At 44.1% G+C, this 21,011-nt stretch overlaps 1 protein-coding gene across 2 annotated transcripts in view; it reads left to right on the forward strand.

Moving 5' to 3' along the window:
• The first annotated feature begins 4,122 nt into the window (after positions 1–4,122).
• Positions 4,123–21,011, forward strand: part of COP1 (COP1 E3 ubiquitin ligase) — a 126,184-nt gene continuing 109,295 nt past the window's right edge. The window contains exons 1-6 of one of the 2 annotated variants that reach the window (XM_032117768.1): positions 4,123–4,691; positions 11,390–11,449; positions 12,966–13,063; positions 14,388–14,464; positions 16,842–16,961; positions 18,923–18,991. In XM_032117768.1, coding sequence (XP_031973659.1) covers positions 4,357–4,691; positions 11,390–11,449; positions 12,966–13,063; positions 14,388–14,464; positions 16,842–16,961; positions 18,923–18,991 — 759 coding nt within the window. In that variant the 5' untranslated portion in view covers positions 4,123–4,356. The remainder of the gene's footprint in view (positions 4,692–11,389; positions 11,450–12,965; positions 13,064–14,387; positions 14,465–16,841; positions 16,962–18,922; positions 18,992–21,011) is intronic. The other variant, XM_032117769.1, reaches the window with a different exon arrangement.

A 21,011-nucleotide genomic window follows, 5' to 3' on the forward strand; every position in this document is an offset into this window, starting at 1 on the left:
TCCTTTTCTCCTTCCTTTAATGCCATGGGTAGTGTGTCTTCCCTCTTTGCACAGGATCAGAACTGATACTTTGCTGGGACATTGTCAGTGACTGGATTCAGAGGCTAGAAAATACAGAAGAGTAAGATCAGGTTCCTACAGCCAGCCTATCAAAATGTACATCTGTCAGAAATACCAGTTTCTTTGTGTAAAATAACCATGAGGTCTATAGCTGGAGACAGCTTATCCCAAAGAAACTGATTTGTTTGCAGCCTAAGTTTCAGGCCACTTGGGAATGGGTGATGTTTGCTTTCCTTTGCTTGATCCACACACCTTTGAAGGCAGACAGACATATCTCCATTAAGTGAGGAAACACAGGCAATCCTCTGGAAGCAGGACTCTATGAAGAGTGTGCTACATGAGGGTGCAGATGTCCCCACACCGAGACTTTCCCCTCTGTCCTGAGCCCATCGTGAGTTGTGCTTCAATGCAGGATTCCGGCCTGCAGGCAGTGCAGAGGCACACTGCTGAGTGGAGGAGACAGAGAAACCTCTCACAGCTGATCTATCACATTTCACCCTTGCACCCTGGCCACTGAGAGTAATCACAGTGTTGTTGATACCTGGACTAAATCAAATTAATTCTTAGAGCTCATTTTGTGCTAACAAGAACAAGAAGATAACTGACAAATCACTGTTCCAGCTGCAGTGAACTTTAAAGCTGGAAGACTTTATCCGTGTCCTTCTTCCCGACACAACACACAGGTATCTCCAGTAAGCAGCATCTGACCTTCCCTTGGGCTGCATACATGCATCGTGGAACTGGTAATGCAAGGTAACCCCAGGAAAGAAGGGTCTCCAGCAGCCAGAGGCTGCTCCGGGTGTATCTGGGCAGTGAAAAGCAAGCATTCACTTAGAGGGTCTCCAAGAGCTTATAATGGTATCCTAAAGCTCAGGAATCAGGAAGATCTTCCTCGGGTACTGAAGTGCTGGGTAACACACTCATTGCCAGGGCTGTGGGTGTAGGGGATGTTGTGAAGGCCAGTTATATACAGGCATAAGTGGGCATATATTTGATCTTTAACAGCTTTTGCCTGTGTCATTTTTTCCTCCCTGGAGCACAGTCAGTAATGCCATCAGCAAGACTTTTCAAGGATCGGCCAGTATTTCAGTGCAAAGCACGGGGTTGTGCTATTGCCAGTACTACTCCTTACGACTTCTGAAAGTCCATTGTAGATGCTCATCCATAAAGCTTTTGATCCCTCTGGAAGACCAGGAAATGAGGCTTTCCTTTCTCTTAGCAATAGAAAATCAGATGCACACAGACACTGACAGCCAGGCTGAAAGAAAGGTGTAAATAACAGCAATTCTCTTTTGCTTCCACTGAAGACAAGGGGAATTTCAATGACTTTATGGAGCTAGTCCTGAGACCCGCCAGTCAGAAGGCGATTTACAGAAAGCATGGGAACACAATGGCTAAAAAAAGAAAAATCCTAACCCAAAACAAAACACAAAAAAGAACCCCCAAAACTATATTTTAAAATGTTTTTTAATAACAGCAACGAAGAGTTAAATCATGGGAGTGACTCTAATAGCAGACGTCAGCTTATAAAGGTGAGACTAATGACCTGGATCTCACAGCAAAACTGCCTTTGAATTTCCTGGCTTGAATCGAATTCCTCAGAGACATTTTGGGTCTTGCTGACTGCCTTGGGGATTTTTCCCAACGTGAGGGGTAAACATACAGAGGCAAATATCCAATGGTATTCGAGCACCTCCGACAGGGGAGGTCAGGAGGAGCACTCCACAGCTCTACCCCTTCAGCCGCATCTCCAGGGTAAATCCAGAGCTGTGTTTTGCCAGGCTCCCTTTGGGACATCTGTCATCCAGCATCCCTGCCAGCCTGCGGCATGCCTGTGAGGTCTCCCGACCAATACTGCCTACCTGAAGCACCTTCTTTTTGTTCTCTCAGACCAGTTTTACCAGCTCCCATACTGGTTTTACGGCTCACTCTGCTGTCCCTACTGGGAGGAGTGCTGCAGCGCTGATCTCTTTGGGCGTTTTCCCATACCTGGGTTTACGATTACCCTCCTCGGGGAATGCCCTGCTCAGGGAATGCCCTAGTGTTTCACCAGCTGCCTCCTTAACTCTAGACAAGGAAAGCTGACTGCAGACAATACAGTTACTCAATGCAAAGGAGGCAGTATGTTTCCATAGGCTGTTGAAAGAGAAATGAAAGGGAACAGCAGGTATCTCTCCAGAGTTCTTCTGGCCAAGCTAAGGAGCTGACAAGTGCTGTGTTTCATGAACTTTTCAGTTTGGCTTGCAAAAGGCTGGATGTGGGGGCAACGTTTCTCATAACACCCAAAGCATCTTTGGGGCATCCTTTATCAACATTTTCGAATTAACTTGTGCAGAAACTGGTCTGCCCTTGCTTCTGTAAAACTCAGGCCTGCTGTTGGAAAACAGGAACCCGCTGTGGTCCTCACCATTGGGATTCCCACCCACCCAGGCAGCAGAGAGCTGGCTCAAGCCTGGGAAAAGCTGTTCACTCAATACCAGACATCTTTCACAGAATTGTAGAATTGTTTAGGTTGGAAAATACCTCCAAGATCATCGAGTCCAACCTGTGACTGATCACAACCTTTTCACCCAGACTGGAGCACTGAGTGCCATGTCCGGTCATTTCTTGAACAGTGCCAGGGTTAGGGTTAGGGTTAGGTTCCAGGGATGGTGACTCCACCACCTTCCTGGGGAGCCTGTTCTAGTGCTTAACAACCTTTTTCATGAACAAATCCTTCCTGATGTCCAACCTGAACCTCCTCTGGCCAAGGCTGAGGCCATTTCCTCTTGTCCTGTCACTTGTTATGTGGGAGCAGAGCCTGATCCTCACCTGGCCACAGCCTCCTGTCAGGGAGTGTCAGAGTGATAAGGTCGAGCCTCCTTTTCTTCAGCATGAGCCCCCTCCAGCTCCCTCAGCCGCTCCTCAGAGGACTCATCCTCCAGCCCCTTTCCCAGTTTTGTTGCCCTTCTCTGGAGCCACTCCAGCCTCTCAAAGTCTTTCTTGCAGTGAGAGGCCCAGAACTGGACACAGCACTTGAGGTGTGGCTGCTGTTGACCAGCACCCCCTGGTCCTCCTCCTGCAGTCTGTCACACTGCCTCGGGCTGTTGTGACCCAAGTGCAGGACCTGGCACTTGTTGAATCTCACACAATTGGCTTCAGTCCACGGATCCATCTCTTTCTGTGGGGCTGGATGGCACCTGACACTCAGGATAAAGCTCAGCACGCTTACAGCTGCCTTCTGGGGTACACGTCTTAGGGGTAACTGCAGGTGAAGAACCTCCTGTGAGAGACAGGTTAGCCCTGGCCTTCAGGGGATCTCTCTGTGGCACTGGGGCTCAGGGTGCGCAAGGAGGGTCTCTGAGTGACAGCCTGGCACATTCCGCTCTGAGGCCTCACTGCCTTCCCCTCAGTGCTCTGAGGGAGACCATAGAACCACAGACTCAATTAACTTGGAAAAGACCTGTGAGTCCAAGCAGTGACCCAACAGCACCTTGCCAAGCAGACCATGGCATCGAGTACCACCTGTAGTCTTTCCTTAAACACCACCAGGGACGGTGACCCCACAGCCTCCCTGGGCAGCCCATTCCGATACAAAATCACCCTTTGTCGTGAAAAAGTTCCTCCCTATGTCCAACCCGAACCTCCCCTGGCACAGCTTGAGACTACGTCCTCTTGTCCTATCCCTGGTTGCTTAGGAGTAGATCCTCACCCACACCTGGCCACAACCTCTAGGTGGTTGGAGAGAGCAAGAAGGTCCCTCTGAGCCTCCTTTCAGCCTCCTTTTCTCCAGGCTGAGCCGCCCCCAGCTCCCTCAGCCGCTCCTCAACACACTCGCGCCTCAGGACTGTGCACCACCAGACGCGGTGTCAGGGGGAGCGGCTTCAGGCGGGGCTGGAAAGCTCCTGGCCCACACCCCTCGGCCGGTCCCACGGCTCCGAGCCGGCTGCCGCGCCTGTGGCCGGGGCTGTGCGGAGAAAACTCCAATCCCCAGCAGCCTCGGGTCCTGCTGCCCCGTGAGGGGAGCGCGGCCGCGCCCCGCCCCGCCCCGCCCCTCGGGGGCGCGGCCCCGCCCCGCGCACGCGCGGCCGCGCTGTCCGCCTGTCAATAAAGCTTGAACAAGCGCCGCGCCGGGGCTGCCGTTTTGGGGGTTTTTTTTTGGTTTTTTTCTTTTTTTTTATTGTGTGGGATTTTTTTCATTTTTCTTTTTTTTTTTTTTTGCCCCCCTCCTCCTTTTTTTTTTTTCTTTGAAGGAACTTTATTGTCCCCGCGCGCACGGGGATGCGCTGAGGCCGCTCCGCCCTGCCCGGCCTCGGCATGTCGGGCAGCCGCCCGCCGCACCCCGCTGTGCCGCCCGCCGCCACACCGGCCTCCTCCTCCTCCTCTTCCTCATCCTCCTCCTCCTCCTCCTCCTCTTCGGCGGCCATGGCGCCCGGCTCGTCCTCCTCGGGCGGCGCAGCGGCGCGGCCCGTGCTGGTGGCGGCCGCCGTGTCGGGGTCGGGCGCGGGGCTGGCCCGCCTGGCGGCGGGGGCGGCTCGGCCCGGCGGCTCCTCCGCGGCGCCGGGGGGCGGCGGCAGGAAGAGGCCGCTGCTTACCCCGCTCTGCAACGGGCTCATCAATTCTTACGAGGACAAGAGCAACGACTTCGTGTGGTGAGCGGGATATGTCGCGATATGTCGCTGGGGGAAGCCGGGGCGCCGCCATGCCGTCGGGAAGCCTGGGGAGTGTGGAATAGCGGCGGGAGGAGGGAGCGGGCGGCAGCCCCTCCTGGCGCTGGAACCCCTGCAGCCCTCCGGGGTTTCTGGCTTTGGGGTTTACCCTCTTTTGTACCTCTATCAGAAATAGTGTGGCCAGCAGGACTAGGGAAGTGATTGTCCCTGTGTACTGGGCTCTGGCGAGGCCACACCTCCAGTCCTGTGTCCAGTTCTGGGCCTCTCAATTCAGGAAGGATATGGAGGTGCTGGAGTGGGTACAGAAAAGGGCAGCGGAGCTGAGGAAGGGGCTGGAGCACCAGGACCGGCTGAGGGTGCTGGGGGGGGAGAGGGTTAGCCTAGGGAGGAGAGGTGGCTCAGGGGGGACCTTATCACTTTCTAGAACTCCCTGACAGGTGGTTTCAGCCAGGTGGGGATCAGACTCTTCTCTCTGACAGCCGGCAACAGGACACGTGGATACAGCCTTAAGCTGCATCGGGGGAGGTTTAGGTTGGATGTTAAGAAGAATTTCTTCACAGAATGGTTGATTATATGTTGAAATGGGCTGCCCAGGGAGGCAGCAACCTGGACCAGGAGCTATTCAGGGAACAACTGGATGTAGCACTCAGTGCTCTGGTCTAGTTGACGTGGTGGTGTGGGGTCATAGGTTGGACTTGATGATCTCAGAGGTCTCTTCCAACCTAACTGATTCTCTGATTTTGTCTGGTTTTGGCCCTGTGTAGCAGCATTGCCTCCACCCTCTCTATTTTTAAGCAAAATCAGGTTATTCTTGGCAGGTTCCTCCTTGAGTGCACCCAAGTTATTGGAGAGGCCCTGCAGCACGAGATGTTTCCTCACAGCATACTGACAACACAGCAACTGCCTTGTTTTCCTGGACAATGTGACCTCGAGTGGTCTGGAGCTCTCTGTCTTTGGAAGAGGATTCAGTGAAGGATTTAGTACCCCTCGGGATGGGGCACACCGTCTCCTACTCCAAGGAGCTTCGTGATGGTTGATAGCTCCAGCAAAGCTGGCTTGGTTTGCCTGTGTTGCTGGGAAAGGTTGTCTAGTTTGAAACAGCAACAAGTTTTGTGTCAGGCAGGCACCTAAAACCAGATTAGTAGGGAATTTCCTCTGTGATGGGATAAACATTTTTCAGATGTTGTTTTTCTAACAGCCAGAGCTGTAGCTCATAGCTGGAAATCACCTTTCAACAGAATTGGTAAACTAAGGCCCACTGCGACATGGTTTGAGGACTGTTGGCAATTTGCAGTTTTGAAGAGAACTCGTTGCTGGTGGGTTTCAAACCTCCCAACATAAGGACTAGGTTTGATTTTTGTAGCTGGTTGGATGTGCTAAAATGTGAGAACAGGAAGTAAGGTTGTATGTTTGAATCTGAGAAAGGCAAACAGGGAAGAGGTAGTGGGAAAAAGATCGAGTTGTAGGAAAGTCATGTATGGAAAGAAAACAGTAAAAAAAAGAAGAAGGTAAGTAGGCCACAGCTTCCAAGATGATTTTGACAGCTCTGACTTACAGGTGAGGATTGGATGTGAGGCATCTCCCACAGGACAGGTATTGCCTCAAAACCCTGTAGGCTTAACTTTACAGCTTGTAAAGCGTTTAGCAGAGTTGATAAAAAATACCCTTGCTACTGAAGTGAGAACCTGAAGCTGCTAAGAAGTGAGTGGCAGAAAAAACAGTAAGTAATTCTTATTAAGAATAAGTAGTAGTCAAAAGTTACTGCTTCCTATTGTAGTTAGTCGTTTGCTCAGTAGCAGAATGGGGATGAGAGGACTGCTGTAATCAGCTGATGGCCTGCTCTGGCTCTAGGCCGTTAGGTGGATTTAAGAGCTCTTCATGTGAGCTCTGTTGCTCACAGGTTTTCTGGTCATGGGGTGTGAACACATTTACAAGTGCCCATTCTCCTCTGTTCCCTCTACTCTTACACTCTGGCAGTAGTGTTCTGCCAGCATGGCTCCCTGCCCTTTCTAGTCAGCTCTTATTTCCTATTTTGTTGTCTGTTGTAGAAATGAAGGGTTTGCAAAGGAAATTGCACCCATAACCAATTTGTAGACTTGACATATTTTTAGATGGTTCAAAAAGCTGAGGTTCTTGGTTTTTTTTCTGCAGGTAAGTACTGCGCATGCTTCAAGGAGAACCTGTAATTAGCTGTTTTCTCCTCATTGAGAAGCACTGCTGACAGAACAAGTGAGAGGAAAGAAATCAGCCTAGTAGTAATCAGGGCAAAATGTCTTTTCTTGGTATTTACAAGAGCCACATTGAACATACTGAAGTGTGGATCAGAAGTTTTGAGAGTAGACAATGATTATAGTTGGGTTTTTCACTGTTGTATGTTTCTGTGGGCTAAAGGGCTTGTTCTTACTTATTATTGTTCTAGCTTCAAATTACAGTGTCCGTCTTTTTTATTTGAGTTAGCAGTACAGTTATGTAGAAATAAACTGAACTGGACAGCTCTGGAGTTTTGAGCAATGTCCAAGAAGGCAGGTGTGTGTGTAAGTTTAAATAATTGATTTAAACAACCTTTACATATCTCAGTGTGAGAAACAGAAGTTTCTCATATGCCCTTTTTGCCTCTGTAAGGACACATTCAAGATGCTGCCAGATGCAGAGAACACCTGATAATTTTTATGAACATGAGCTGTAAGTTGCTGTTAGCCACAGCTGTAAACTCAGTGGCAGATTATGCCTGTAGCAGATGGAAGATGGGAAAGAGTAAAGAAGTTTGGTGAGTTTTGAAAGTCAAGGTGCAAGTGGAAATGCCCTCAATAGTGTTAATATGTGCGACTTCCCTGCCTGTCTTCTGAAAGCACTGTCTCAAGTGAGGCAGAGGCTCTAAGGTAAACATTGGCATGTGTTGCTACTTTGGGTTGTGAAATGTTTAGCAAGTGTATGCTCAGGAGTTTGCAAATGCGTCCTGTTTGTGGCGTATGTCAGTTTCTGCCTGGAAATGTGTAACTTCAGTCGGGAGTGCAAATAGGTGTGACTTTCTGGACAACTTTATTATAAAAGGGAAAAGTTCATTTCTTGTAGTGCAAGAAGCAGAATATAAAGGTATTTTTGTGCTGTTCCTGTAGCCAGGTGTCTTTTCACTTGCCTGGAGAGTGTCTGAAAGGGAATCCTCTAATCAGAGGATTTTCTCCTGCCCAGCAATGTAATTGCTTAGTTTTCCCAGGCCTTGTATTAGCCCTCCCAATTAGTGGTTGACTAAACCTCTTTCAAACCAGTTACTCTCTGCTTTGCTCCCTGGATGGAGCGGATCTTCCTCGTCTCTCCAATGGCTGCTTCGTACCAGTCCTTGTTTCTGAGCTCTGGCACAAATAATATATGGCAGAGGGGGTGTTGCATGCTGATCTGGAGGCGTACACCCAACACCACAGCTCAGCTGTGGGAAGGGCTGTATGCCACCTGGACTTGCAGGTTCGTAGGTTTTTAAAACCAGTTCTTTCCTCAGCTGGTTACCTGTTAATCCAGGCATGGGCTGAGTGTAGTTGTTCCCATGTTTGTGGTCTGGAAAGCAGTTTTAGTAAGGAATATTGCAGATCTGCCCTGAAGTCACAAACTAAAAACACAGCAAGCTGTTTGCATACCATGTACAAGGAGTCTTACTACCCGTTGTTATATTAGAGCTTCCTATTGAGGAGATTCTAGCAGCAGTGGTCTTTAATCTGGCCACCTTCCATGGGAAGGACAGAGCCTGCAGCAAGTCCTGGTCTCCAATTACACCACAGAGAAGCTGAATAGGAGGCAGGCACTATAATGAATCTTGTTTGCTGTTGAAGTGTGTTTAAATTTCATAGTGACCACTTCAGCCAGGTGTTTGTGTAGCAGTAGGGTGATGTTAGCACTCTTGAGAGGTGCCTGGAAAACAACTGGCAAAACTTAGAGCCATGAACTTGGTTAAAATGGATGTTTAAAATGTTTGAGGTCTGCCCTGCAGAGAAAGAATGGTAAGCCTTTGCAGTGCTGGATTAAAAAATAATTTTCATCAGATACTGATGCCTTATTTCCTAGAGATCAGTGACATTTTTGACTTGCTGAAGTCATCTGCATCCTTTTAACCTGATTCTGCTGCTTAAGACAAGTAGAAAATAAGCTACCTCATACATAGAAGTCTTGATTTCATCATGCTTCTGCTTCCCTGTTTCAGTGTGTACTATAAACTGCAGTATGCCTCAAGTCCCTATCACTCCACTTCTTTCTTAACTTTCCCTCTGTGTTAGATTAACTTCAGACAACTGGTGCGTAGCAACTTTCATGTGTTGCAGCCAGCTTGGCTTCAGTAAGTATTAAAATATATCAATCTTGCTTCCCCTTGTAAATCAGGGAGCACTTTGGGGGAAACAGTTCTTAATGGAAACTTCAGTACTATTAAATGATGTCCCTGGTACTGAATAACTACATTTGTTGGCTCTGTTTGCTTTTTCTCAACTATTTTGGCTGTCACTTCTCCAATCAAACTGGTGTGAAGTAGTAGTTTGGGAACAGTGATCTCGTGTGCCTGGCATGTTAGGAGGTAATCTTCCTATTTTAGCTCTAATTTGTGATGTTCTCCTGCAGACAGAGGAGCCTTGTTGATTGCTGCAGGGTGTTAGGAGTGTGCTGGAAGGATCACATCTGGCCCTGTGGGGAATAGCAGTTTCTAACATGACACACAGAGCATATACCTCAGTTATACAGTATCACTAGAAGAAGGTGAAGAAGTTAAACCGCTCCCCACCGGTGCCAGTGGGGAAAAACTACCCTTAGATACTCATGTAACCATAAGTTTTTGACTTCCTCTTTTAAAGGCCAGCTACTAGAATTCAGAGATGCCTTATTCTCCTGCTAATAATCCACCCGCGTTGGCTGAGCTTGGTCATAATTCATTCTGACTAAACAGTGCCTTGAAACTAAATAACTTGAAAAAGGTGACTTGAGCTCCTGAAGTTGGTGCTACTCAAAACAAGTGTAGAGAAAGGTCTGTCAGAGTGGAAGAGAGACAGGTGCTGAGGCCTCTTTCAAGATGGCTCAGTTGGTTCAGAGAGTAGCATTCTGGCTTGATTCGTTTGCCTTTATGTTGTGTCTATACAGGCAATTTGGTGGAATATTTAAGACACCCTGGCTTGTATGTTAGGCTGGACAAACCTTTCACGACAACCACGTTTTCCAGTAGGGTGATTCAGAGCGGGGGCTTGCAATAGCAAGCCCACAGCTTCATCTCTATGGGCTTAATAAGTATTTAAGAGGTGTTTCCTCCCTCCTGTTTTTGTAACTGTTTCCCACTGGGGTAACAAGCACTAGTATACTCTAAAATAGATTACGGAATGGGGGAATGCCTTCTGTGGAGGTGCTCTTCTCCCCTGCTCAGACAAGCATTGCTTTTTTCAGTCTGATCTGGGTTTTGGATGCAATAAAGATTCCTGCTTTGCAGAAGTTGTTAACAGTTTATTAACAGCTCGTTCGGTGAGAACTGTCTTGTTGGCAGAAGGTGGGAGGAGGCTGTATCTGAAGAAAGCAAGTGCTGGTGAAAGCTTCTCAGAACTGAGATTGTTGTGGACTTGTGGGAGTGAGAGGAGAGCATTTGGATCTCTGTAAGGCATTGGAAACAAGGTGAAGCTTGTGACACAGCTGATCCATGCGTTACGTGCAGAATTGTGATGTTGCTGCCCATGGCATCTTGCTGGATAGCTGGCAAGACCTGGAGATGAATATGTACATGAGAGCATATCTCACCAGTTATCAGGGAGAGCAGCTGTAGGAGTCACTGGAAGTATGATGGATGCAGCTCTCCTCTTCTTTGATTTGTGTTTCATTTTCCTTTCAAACATATCAGAGACACTTGACGAGCCAGCCTTCTTCCCCTACCCATCTCACTGGATTCCTGTCTCTTGTCATGCTCAGGTTTCTGTGGAGCACTGCTTGCTTGCACATCCTTCTGTTCAGGTCCCTGCTTGCTTCTTGGCAATCCCTCCCAGAGATCTGGCTGTGCTTCGGTCACTAACTAGTTATTCTACCTTTCCCATCTTTGGCTTTGTATCACCTGCTGCCTGTTGGTTTAATCCTGCTCTCCTGCAGCCTCAACCCTGGCAGTGCTCTGCAGGCACACCCCCTCGCTGGCACCTTCTCCACCCACTTATTAGTCCTTGTTCTCATGACGTCATTACTATTTCTGATCTGCCCTTCCTCTTTGTGCCACTTTTTAAAATTATAGATAGCTATTGGCTGAAAAAAAATGAAGGAGAAACTAGTTTTGGTATAATTTATAAATACATTGTCTATTCATGTAAAAAAATCAGGGGTTTTTACATTTTGTTTGAAACCTAGTACAGCTAGTTAGAAGGTTCTTCTGCAGCCTTGCTTTTTGAAGATTCTCTGGCTTTGTTTGGGTTGTCTGCAGGTGTTAAAAGCTTCTAAGTGAACACTTACCTGGTTTCTAATTGTACCAAACTGCAGTATCATTGAGAGTTCAAAGAACTGTTGATTGCCCTTTTGATCTTTATACTGCTTGGTTGCTGTTGCACTACTGTGTCCTTTCATTTTACATATAGAAAATTATTACCTAAGCATAATTAGGTGGCTGCTTTGAATTAATAATACTTTTCTTCATTTTTTAACACAAAAAAGACGTCTTTCTGATTTTTGTTTTGCTTTGTTTTCAGCCCCATCTGTTTTGATATGATTGAGGAAGCCTACATGACGAAATGTGGACACAGCTTCTGGTAATATTTGGTTTCTTGTATTGCATAAAATGTCCATCTCTTACAGCATGTGCAGACAGGTGTTGCTGTGATTCCGTTTCCTTCTGAGTTTGTTTCTTTTCTGTCTTCTGTCCCTACACTGAAGAAAGAGGTTGAAATAAATTTTCTGAAGATGGGTACCTGTTAGATTAAAAAAAAACAAAAAACCAAAACAACTAAGTGTCTTAACGAAATAGTGCTGTGCCACCATATTTCCTCTGTAGAGAAATCAAATGTTCATAAACTGCTGGTAACACCCACTACCCCAAGTCAGAACAGTTTGTTAATTTACCTCTATTGGCATCACCTGTATAGAAGTGTTGTGAGCAATGTTGGCAGCTCTTCCTTGCCTTTGTGCAAGACTATGCACAGTTTGAAGCGGCTTGTACATTGTATTTTGCAATTATTTTAAACCTTGTAAGAGAGGATATGCTCCAGGCTTTCCTTGTATTGAATTGGCCTGGCCCCACTTACTTTTCAGTATGTTTTCTCTGGCTGTCACGAGGAGCAAATGTTTCATGGAGAAGTGTAAGAGCCTTCAGGGGCATTCCTGGGACCACCTGCTGCTCCTCCTCTCCCGTAGGGAGATATATATGGGAGGTATAAATGTTGAACCATGATGTGCTATAGTGTCCTGTCTATGTTATACTCTTACAGTGTCTGCTAATTAGAAATAAACTTTATAAGAAGTGATATCATAGTTGTATAAAGTACTTCCTCAAGCAGCAGATTCAGGTAACTTTCAGAGGAGTTTTGACTTGCAACAGGTGAGATAACAGCTGATTTTGTGCCCTCTGTGGTAGCACTTTATCCCTGTGACCTGTAACTTTTTAGAGGTCCAAGATGAGAAGCATTGAAATATCTTTATTTAGAAGGACTGGAGCAATGTTACCACCTGGTGTCTCTCAGGAGCTGACATCAGGCAGGTTCTTAGTGAGATGCTTAAACCTGATGCTAAAGTGCATCTTCTCATTCCTCTGTGCCTCAGCTCAAGAAAGAGCACCTCTTAAGTCACCAATAGTGAGAAAAGCAGCCGTGGGTGGGGGGAAATACCAGAAGTTGGTGAAGGTGTTTCCTCTGCTCAGCTACCTAAAATGCTTTTAATGTAGATTGCTAAGTATTTGGCTAATCTAGAAGAGTTGCTTCTGAATAATTCAATCTGTTTGCTACTTCTGCCTGTGGAAGTAGTGGGGAGCATGAATTTGAGATGGTATTGGGGCTGAAGTATCCACATTGCAGTAATCCTCAGCGAAATAAGAGTGGAGTACTTGACTACCTTTTGTAATCCTTGCCAGAAAACTTTGCTGCCTTTCTGCTGTAGCACACTCTGAGTTCAAACACTGGAACATTTTGACTCCACTGTAGGTTCTTGGCAGCACAGTTGTTAGCTGGCAACACAAACAGTGCACCTTGTCTAAGGCTGATATTACTTACCTTGTGCTTATGCTTTGTTCCTTCACGTGGGCTCACTTGCTTTGTTTTTTGTGTTTTTGAACAGCTATAAATGTATTCACCAGAGCCTGGAGGACAATAACAGATGTCCCAAATGCAACTATGTTGTGGACAACATAGATCATCTTTATCCCAACTTCTTAGGTGAGCTTTAGGCTTGCTCGCATGAGAAACATCTTTGTTAAGGAAGGCAGGCACTTCTAAATTTGTCCTGTAAATTACAGTCTTCTGGATGTTGAAAACAGAATCCAAATATCATCCCTTTGGTTGTCATTTTTATACAGAGAAGGTTAGTAGTATAAATTGCTAATACTGCACTGCCTCGAGCAGCTCTGTGTGCTGAGTGACAGTAGTGAGATTAACTTGCTGCTGTTTCCATACTATGAAAAGCAAAGCTGTTTTTCTTGTGGCTAGAGATGTGAATCTCTCTTTACTTTTGTTTTTTTGCACTCTTTTCTGCCTAATAATAAAGAACATGCCCTGTTTACAAAGCTTGGACACTGAAAGGGCAGAGGCTGTATTAGATACTGTGCTATTTTGGCTGCTGTAGTGAGGCCCATGTGATGGATGTAGGTGTAAATTAGCTACAGAGAAAATATTCATACATACACCTATATGCAATCCTAATTGCTTCTTACAGAGGGAGGAAATGTTGCTAGGTGGAAATACAGTTTAAAAGTTAGTTTAGTGGAGAAAAGATCGAAGGAAACACACTGCAGTATGAAACCCCAAATTAAAGCAAATCTTGATTTCATGTGCTGAGATACCCATTTATTAGTAAATGTCTGCAAAGTCACAGTAGCCAAGGAATGCTTCAGAAGTGGGCATTCTGATTTAGACCTAATCATGTTGTGCTGGAGATGGTGCTGAGGCAGGTCTTGGAGTACATGTTGGGCCAAAGAGTGTTTCCATACCCCGGTGTCCAGGGATTTGAGGCATGTGTTGGAGGGGGAAGAGCTTGTGTATATATGTATGCAAAGGACTGAAGTTATCTTCCTCTTTGCACCATTCACTAGATTGGTGTAAAATTAAATTATAGCAAAAATATATCTTTAAAAATGCACATAGTAATTCAAGGAAAAAGTTGTGCTCTTCAGCTGTGCTTGTTTATTTTTACCTATAATAGAACATTACCTGATTTATCTCCCTCCTACTCTTCTGTGATACACTTCTGCCTTGGAGCTGAAAAACTTTCTCAAGGAACCATGGGTGTTTAGAAAAAGGAACTGAATCAATTTGGAGAATGTGTAGGCTTTGTATTTTTGATGATTTGTAAAAAATCTTTATGTATATTACAACAAACCGCCGAGGAATAAATCGGTAAGGAAAAAAGTGGAGACATCTTCCACTGTTTTAATTACTGATAAACATCTTGGAATTAATAGCTAAAGTAAAAAATATTGAGGTGGAATCTTTCATACTGGTTTGGTGAACTTCATCTCTTTGACATCTTATTTATGTTTTTTAGTTAATGAATTAATTCTTAAACAGAAGCAAAGATCTGAGGAGAAAAGACTCAAACTGGACCATTCAGTGAGTAGCACCGTATGTTCCAACTTTTTTACTTTTATATTTATTTAATGATTCTGTGCAGCAATTGTAATGACTTGGCACCTGGCAAGAGATTGCACTGTTGAGCTGATGCTTTAACTTGCTTTAAGAGGGCATAATACCAATATCAGTGGCAGTAGATCCCTTCTACCTCGTTAACTCCTGTTCTTCCTGCCAGCAATATGTGTAGAGACAAGCTGTGTTAGCATAGGCAAGTGTCCTGTGATGTATTGCATATAACCTGGGAAACTGCCCATGGAAGTACACTTGTTTAAAGGTAATCATTTTCGTTCAGTGTTGGAAATTATGGCTTCAGTGAGAGCAGTGAGTGATTAGAAGTGCCACGGGCTTGTCTGATCACATGTGAGAAGCTGTGTTCTATCGGGAAGCTGGGGGAAGGCTAATACCAACCACAAGAGGGAGAAAGATGCGTTTGGAGTCTGCTGTTCTGGTTCAGATGCCACAGAAAACTGCCTGGATATCTTCTAGACTTGCTTCATGTCATGGAATCTCAGAGCGTGATCTGTGTCCTCAGTCCATCAGAACCTCTCTGCAGCACCAGTGGATGCTCTTGTACATTAAGATTGAAAAGAATATATGACATGAGCCAAAAAACTTGCAAAAAACTTTGTCCTGCTATGTCTGACATCCTTGTCTTTTGTAATTCATAAATAAGATTGCAAAATAATATTAAAACTCATGGAGCCCCTGTTTTTAAAAGCTTATATTAAAGTGGTATTAATTTAGGGGCTGTGTTGCAGAAACCAGTGCTGTCAGTGTTTGAAAAGAGCATTCTTTAAAGATTCATTGGTTTACTCACAGTAAGTTTTTATATTCATTATAAAATATGCATATACCATATTTAATATAAAATATGCATAAGCTGGGTATGGTTTGAAGTGCACACAACTGACCTGAAGGCATGTACAATTGCTTCTTGGAAACTGGTTTTACTCTTTAAAAGCTATGCCTGTAGATGCACCTATTTTTGACAACTACCAAAAAGTGGACAATCTACCATGACTTCGTGCCCCAAACAGTGTTGTGCCTACCTTTTGGCAGCAAATAAAAATTGCAGACATCTATAAAAAGAGTTACATTGCTGTTGTACCTGTTCTTTAATGTGCCTTGTATTACTTTTGGTATCAAAGGAAGTCATCCAAGAACACATTGCAGCAAATGCAATGGGTCTCATTAAGAAATCATGTTAAGGCATGTTTGAGCCTCTGAGTAGTTTAGCAGTAGTACAATTAACTAGTGCATTAGTATGTTAAAATGTGTCTCAAATCCTGTTCACTTGCTCAAAAATCATGGGTTGTTTTCCAGTTACTGCAGATGGAAATTGAGTTTTTTGCCTGAGTAGTTTCCACAGGTTCTGTTGAGAGCTGTAGAAAAAGTTGTGTGTTCTATATGGATGTTACGTATTTTATTTATCTTAATCTAGTTAATACATAAAGGCTACAGCCGCTGAGAAAATACCTAATTTAGACTGGCTGGCATTTCTAATTCTCTCCAATTTAAATGTCTTGATTTAGTGTCATAGATTTTTTAGGACAGGATTTTTTAATCCAGCCTTGTTTCTTAGATGTTCTTTAGACCTTTCATCTGTTCCTGTTGGTTCATGAGGCTTTTTGATGTAAGGCTGTACTATCATTAACCTATTATTCAGGTTTTCCTGTGCTTAAAGATACCTTTTTTCCTCTTTCTTTATTGATAAGAAGAAGAGAAAAGAGCAGGGAAGAATGGGCTGTGTAGTAGTATTTTGGCCCTCTGAGGAGTCCTCCACAGCTCCAAGCAGCTTAAATGAGATCAACCTGATGAGCTCCATCTTCTTCCCAGCTTTCACATTTCCCTTAGGCTTAGGAGGAGTAGTGTGAGAGGCAACAGTAGAACAAATAAGCTGATACTACCTTCTTTGATTTGAGTTTAGCATGAGGGTTTTACCTATTACTTGGGTTTAAAAAAATTAAAAGGTATTGGCACATAAAGGTATCTCAGATGTAATGCAACTAAGCTTGGGTAAATGTGGAGTTGTTTTTTTTTTCTCCCCACAGAAATATGTTCTCAGAAACTGAGGCACAAATCAGATAAAATTGTTGCTGTGAAATAATCTTTTCCCAGCAGCAGCAACTATGCGTTCATGAAGCACAGATATATTCAAAATAAGATAAGCAGTTCCGCAGTAGGTCAGAGGAGCCATATCCTGTACACATGGGAGAACTGGGAATTTGGATACATGAAAACTGTTTTGCAGTTTTACAGAGGGATGAAATATTGCTGTGTTGCTTTCAATATCCGTTGTTGGATGGCTTATATAGCCCTGGATGGCTTGGACTCACCATCTGTCCAACACCTCTTGTTCTCTTTTTAGAATGGCCACAGGTGGCAGATAATTCAAGATTTGTTGGGAACCGATCAAGACAATCTTGACTTAGCCAATGTCAACCTGATGCTGGAGCTGCTGGTGCAGAAGAAGAAGCAGTTGGAAGCAGTAAGAAGTTTCTCTTATTTAAATGAACACTGTGTACTTAGAAGTTTTTCCTTTTGATACCTTTTCCCAGAAGCAAGATTCTATTGGTGAATTATTTGTTCAGTATTTTCTCTTGTGTTTTGGTGTTTAAAAGGTGACCGTTTTGCTGACCTCTGTAGTGAAGTAACATTTCAGCTGGGATGCACATAACATGCTTATAATGTTGTTGCTGGCAGGGTTGTATAAACAAGCAGAAAAAATAGAAAAGGATAAGTGACCGTGACTCATAGAACAGAGAAAAGCACGTGAAGAAGTTTGCTAATTTTGTTGCACAAGTAAATGTCAGATCTTAGTAATAAGCATGAAGAAGTCCAGAATATAGATTAAAGGGTGTGAAAAGGATCACACCCTTTAGTTTCTGCTGGAACCTACAGCATCTGAATGGCCACCTTTCCTGAAGGCTTTTTCAATATTTAATGCGTGAAAGAAAAATTCAGATCTCTTGTTTATGAAGCTGGTTTGAAGATTTATCCAATACGAAGCAAGCTGTTGGTATGATTTAACTGAAGTGTAGTTGGCTTGGGGTAGTTCTTTGTGTATTTGGCCATTCCATGCTGTTTAAGTTATGAGAACCAGACCTTGTAAATTAGACTGGATTATTACAGAATTTGACCCAGTGAACTTTGAGTAGCAGGGTGGATTTTGACAGTGCTTTAAAACAGGTGAGGAAAAGTTGTATTGGGAATGGCTTAACTTATTCACTCTTACAGAATCAATAATTACAACTTGATTTTCTGCTGGAGAGTAAGTAACCCCAAAATACGCTTGCCTATTAGCAAAATTGTTATGTTGCCTTCCTGCATGGGGACTTGTAAATATATTTATTGTGGTTCAGTGAAGTTATGGTAGGGAAAAAGAGGGTGAAACTTTACTTTTTCTTTTTCTCTGCAAGCCTTTTTGTATTATTTATGACAAATCCGAAGCAAAGAAGGCATATGACTTGGTGGATGAGTATTTTTGAGTGTGAATATCTTGTAAGGATGCTAAGCCTAAAAAGCGAAACCACACCTGACATTTAAAGAACAATTTGAAAGCATTTTTCTTGCCTAGCTTTACTTGTTCACTTTCATTATTGTCAGAGCATAGAGAGTGAGAAAATAACCTCAGAAAAGTAGTATTCTTGCATTCTAATGTCTTTACTTTCCCTGTGCCCTCTGCCTTTAATGGATTCTCTGTGCTCCTATGTCTTGATCCCTTTTGAGTGTGTGTTCCCAGTCCTTTAATAACAAATATTTTGATAGGTTGTGCAAATAAGTCTTGGAATGCTGGGAGATGATTAGGGCTGCATTAATGCTGGAATATAGGTCTTAGTTTTCTTTCCTCTTGTGGTTCTCTTTATCATGTCCTGTGAAGTTCTTGGCCAATTTGGGTGAAAATACTATGCTGATGGCTGAGGTAAATAACCTGTTATGGAAAACATTAGAAAGGGATGGTTTCATTTCATCAGTGACTTTATTGCTGTCTTCCACTCTGGAGAACTCTTCAGCAGTAACTTCTACATAAACATAAATGTTTATTTTGGGGAAGGCGGTTTTTTTATATAAATACTTCATCCTTTGGTGTGTTGATCACGAAGTGGATGCTGATGATTTTCCGGGGTAGCCAATGAGTCTCTGAGGAACCTGTATTCCAAAATCAATTCCGGGTGCAGTAGCCAAAGGGAAAAAAAGAAGCTTTTCAACTTATTAGTAAGAACTGTTACAAGGACTGCTGCCTTTGCATAAAAGCTTGTTGTGAACCAAACAAAACCTTAAGACCTGTGAGATAAAGCAAAACTACCATTTTTAAAACTGCCTTAAGCTATTTTTCTCTTGCTAACCTTTAAATGTTTCTGTGCTGTGTGGATTTCTGTGTGTAAAATGAATATTTGTTTCTCTTAATGTCCATGGAAGAGTTATGCTTCCTTATTTACTGTGTTGCAGGAGTCCCATGCTGCCCAACTGCAGATCCTTATGGAATTTCTTAAAGTTGCCAGGAGAAACAAACGAGAGGTAACTTCCTTTGTGTTTCAGTGTGTGAGGCGGTGTCTGCTGCTGTCTCCCAGTGCATTTCTGTTGAAGTGATGTGTTAGCCTGGCATTATTTCTGCAAAGAACAACTCAAGGCATGTTTGGGGAAATCTCAGACAGAGGACACATGGGTTTGAAGGAAAATTAATCTCTTTATGTGTGACAGCTTCAATTTTTAATCATTTGCCTTCTCGTCTCACACTGGTGAAGCATGTGGGAATATAGAGACTCTTTGGTGTAAATGTACGTCAAGTTCTTGAAACAAGATTGTTTTCCCAACACAGAAAAAACATCAAAGATTGGGAAGGAGTGAAATTATTTTCACTACCAAGTTTTTTCCTTTAGTTTATCAAATACCATGACTAACGTGGTGACACAAAAGAATGAATATTCTGTGCTTTTTTTCCTTATTTGTCCTAAAATGAGTGTCTCAAGGAATATGAGAGAGTTCTATAATCACATATACAGTCTTTCATGGTTTGGGACTCTTCCTTTATAAGGTCATGCAATGCATAAACCCTAACACCACAAATATCCCAGAAACCTAGAAAAATGATCATGAACACAGCAGAACGATGAGCTCTCTTGTGGCCCATGGTTTCTAAGAAAAGATGTGAAGAACACAAGACCCAACAGTGTGACTGTAAGGTCAAGCTTGAAACCATTTAAATGTGATGGGTGTAAGAAGCCTTGTCCAGAATGCATTGAGGGTCTGGTTATGGAGTCATTCCAAAGCAAGTCTGGAGTCTGTCCACCAACAGATATCCATGGCCAAAGCCAACAAGGGTTGTGGAAAGCCCAGAGAAGGGCAAGAGAGCTGGTGAAGGGTCTGGAACACGTCTTAGGAGGAGCAGCTCAGGGAGCTGGGGTTGTTCAGTCTGGAGAAAAGGAGGCTCAGTGAGGACCTCATTGCTCTGTAACCACCTGACAGAAGGTTGTAGCATGGGGGAGTCGGGCTCTTCTGCCATGTCTCGGGTGAAAGGATGAGAGGAAATGGCCTCAAGCTGTACCAGGGGAGGTGCAGATTAGATACTAGAAAAATGTTTTTTCACTGAAAGAGTGGTCAGGTATTGGAGTAAATTGCCCAGGGAGCTGGTGGAGTTACGGTCTCTGGTAATGTCCAAGAGGCATCTGGATATGGATTGGGGATATTGTTTAGGGGTTAGTATGGTGGTGCTGGGGTGGTGGTTGGACTAAATAATCTTGAAGGTCTCTTTCAACCTTGATTATGTGCGTTTCAGTACCTGGGAAACCTTTCCCATTTAATCTGCATCTGTATCTCTTTAGTAATAATTTTTAAAGGTTAACATCTCCTTTTAAGGCTAAAGAAACTTAATTTTGGCTGCAGATCCTCTGAAAACAGCTGTCGGAACATCCTGAAGGCAATTGGGACATATAGTTTATTTCAGCTCCTCCATATCCCTGCTTATGCATTCCCCCTGTTGCCAAGACTTCCTCTAATGTTATTTTGTACCCCCCTTTATATTCCAACATGAAATGCAGGCTGTCACATCTCAAAAGACTTCTGTGCAGGCCTGTCAGTTCTGTCCTTGCCATAGCGCTTAGTGTCTGGCCTTGCCATTTATTTTGAGGGAAATGAGGACTTGTCAGACTTGTAGCAGTCTTTGCTCTCACTTGATAAGGGTAAGAAAGATAGAAATCATTGGGTAGATGGATGGAAAATACAGACCAGTCAGTAGGATAGCTCCACGTATCAAAATCTGTCTTGGGCAGTCAGTTTACACACAGAGTAAATGACACCAGTTGATGCTTCCTTTTTGGTAAGTGACAAGGTCCTCCCTGTAGCTGGTGGAGCTTGTGGCAAGCACCCCTGGCTGGAGGGAGTTCTGTGGGGATAATAGAGCAATTACTGTTTGGGTTATGACAGTGGTGGTGTATCCAGACTGCAGAAAGGCTGAGATGGTGGCTTGGAAGGTGAGAAGGGGGGGTTAAGTGACCATGTTAACAATGCAGTAAAGGTTATCAGAGCTGCAAAGTTCGCC

This window comes from Corvus moneduloides, chromosome 9 (assembly GCF_009650955.1).
Source record: "Corvus moneduloides isolate bCorMon1 chromosome 9, bCorMon1.pri, whole genome shotgun sequence".
Taxonomy (NCBI): Eukaryota; Metazoa; Chordata; class Aves; order Passeriformes; family Corvidae; genus Corvus; species Corvus moneduloides.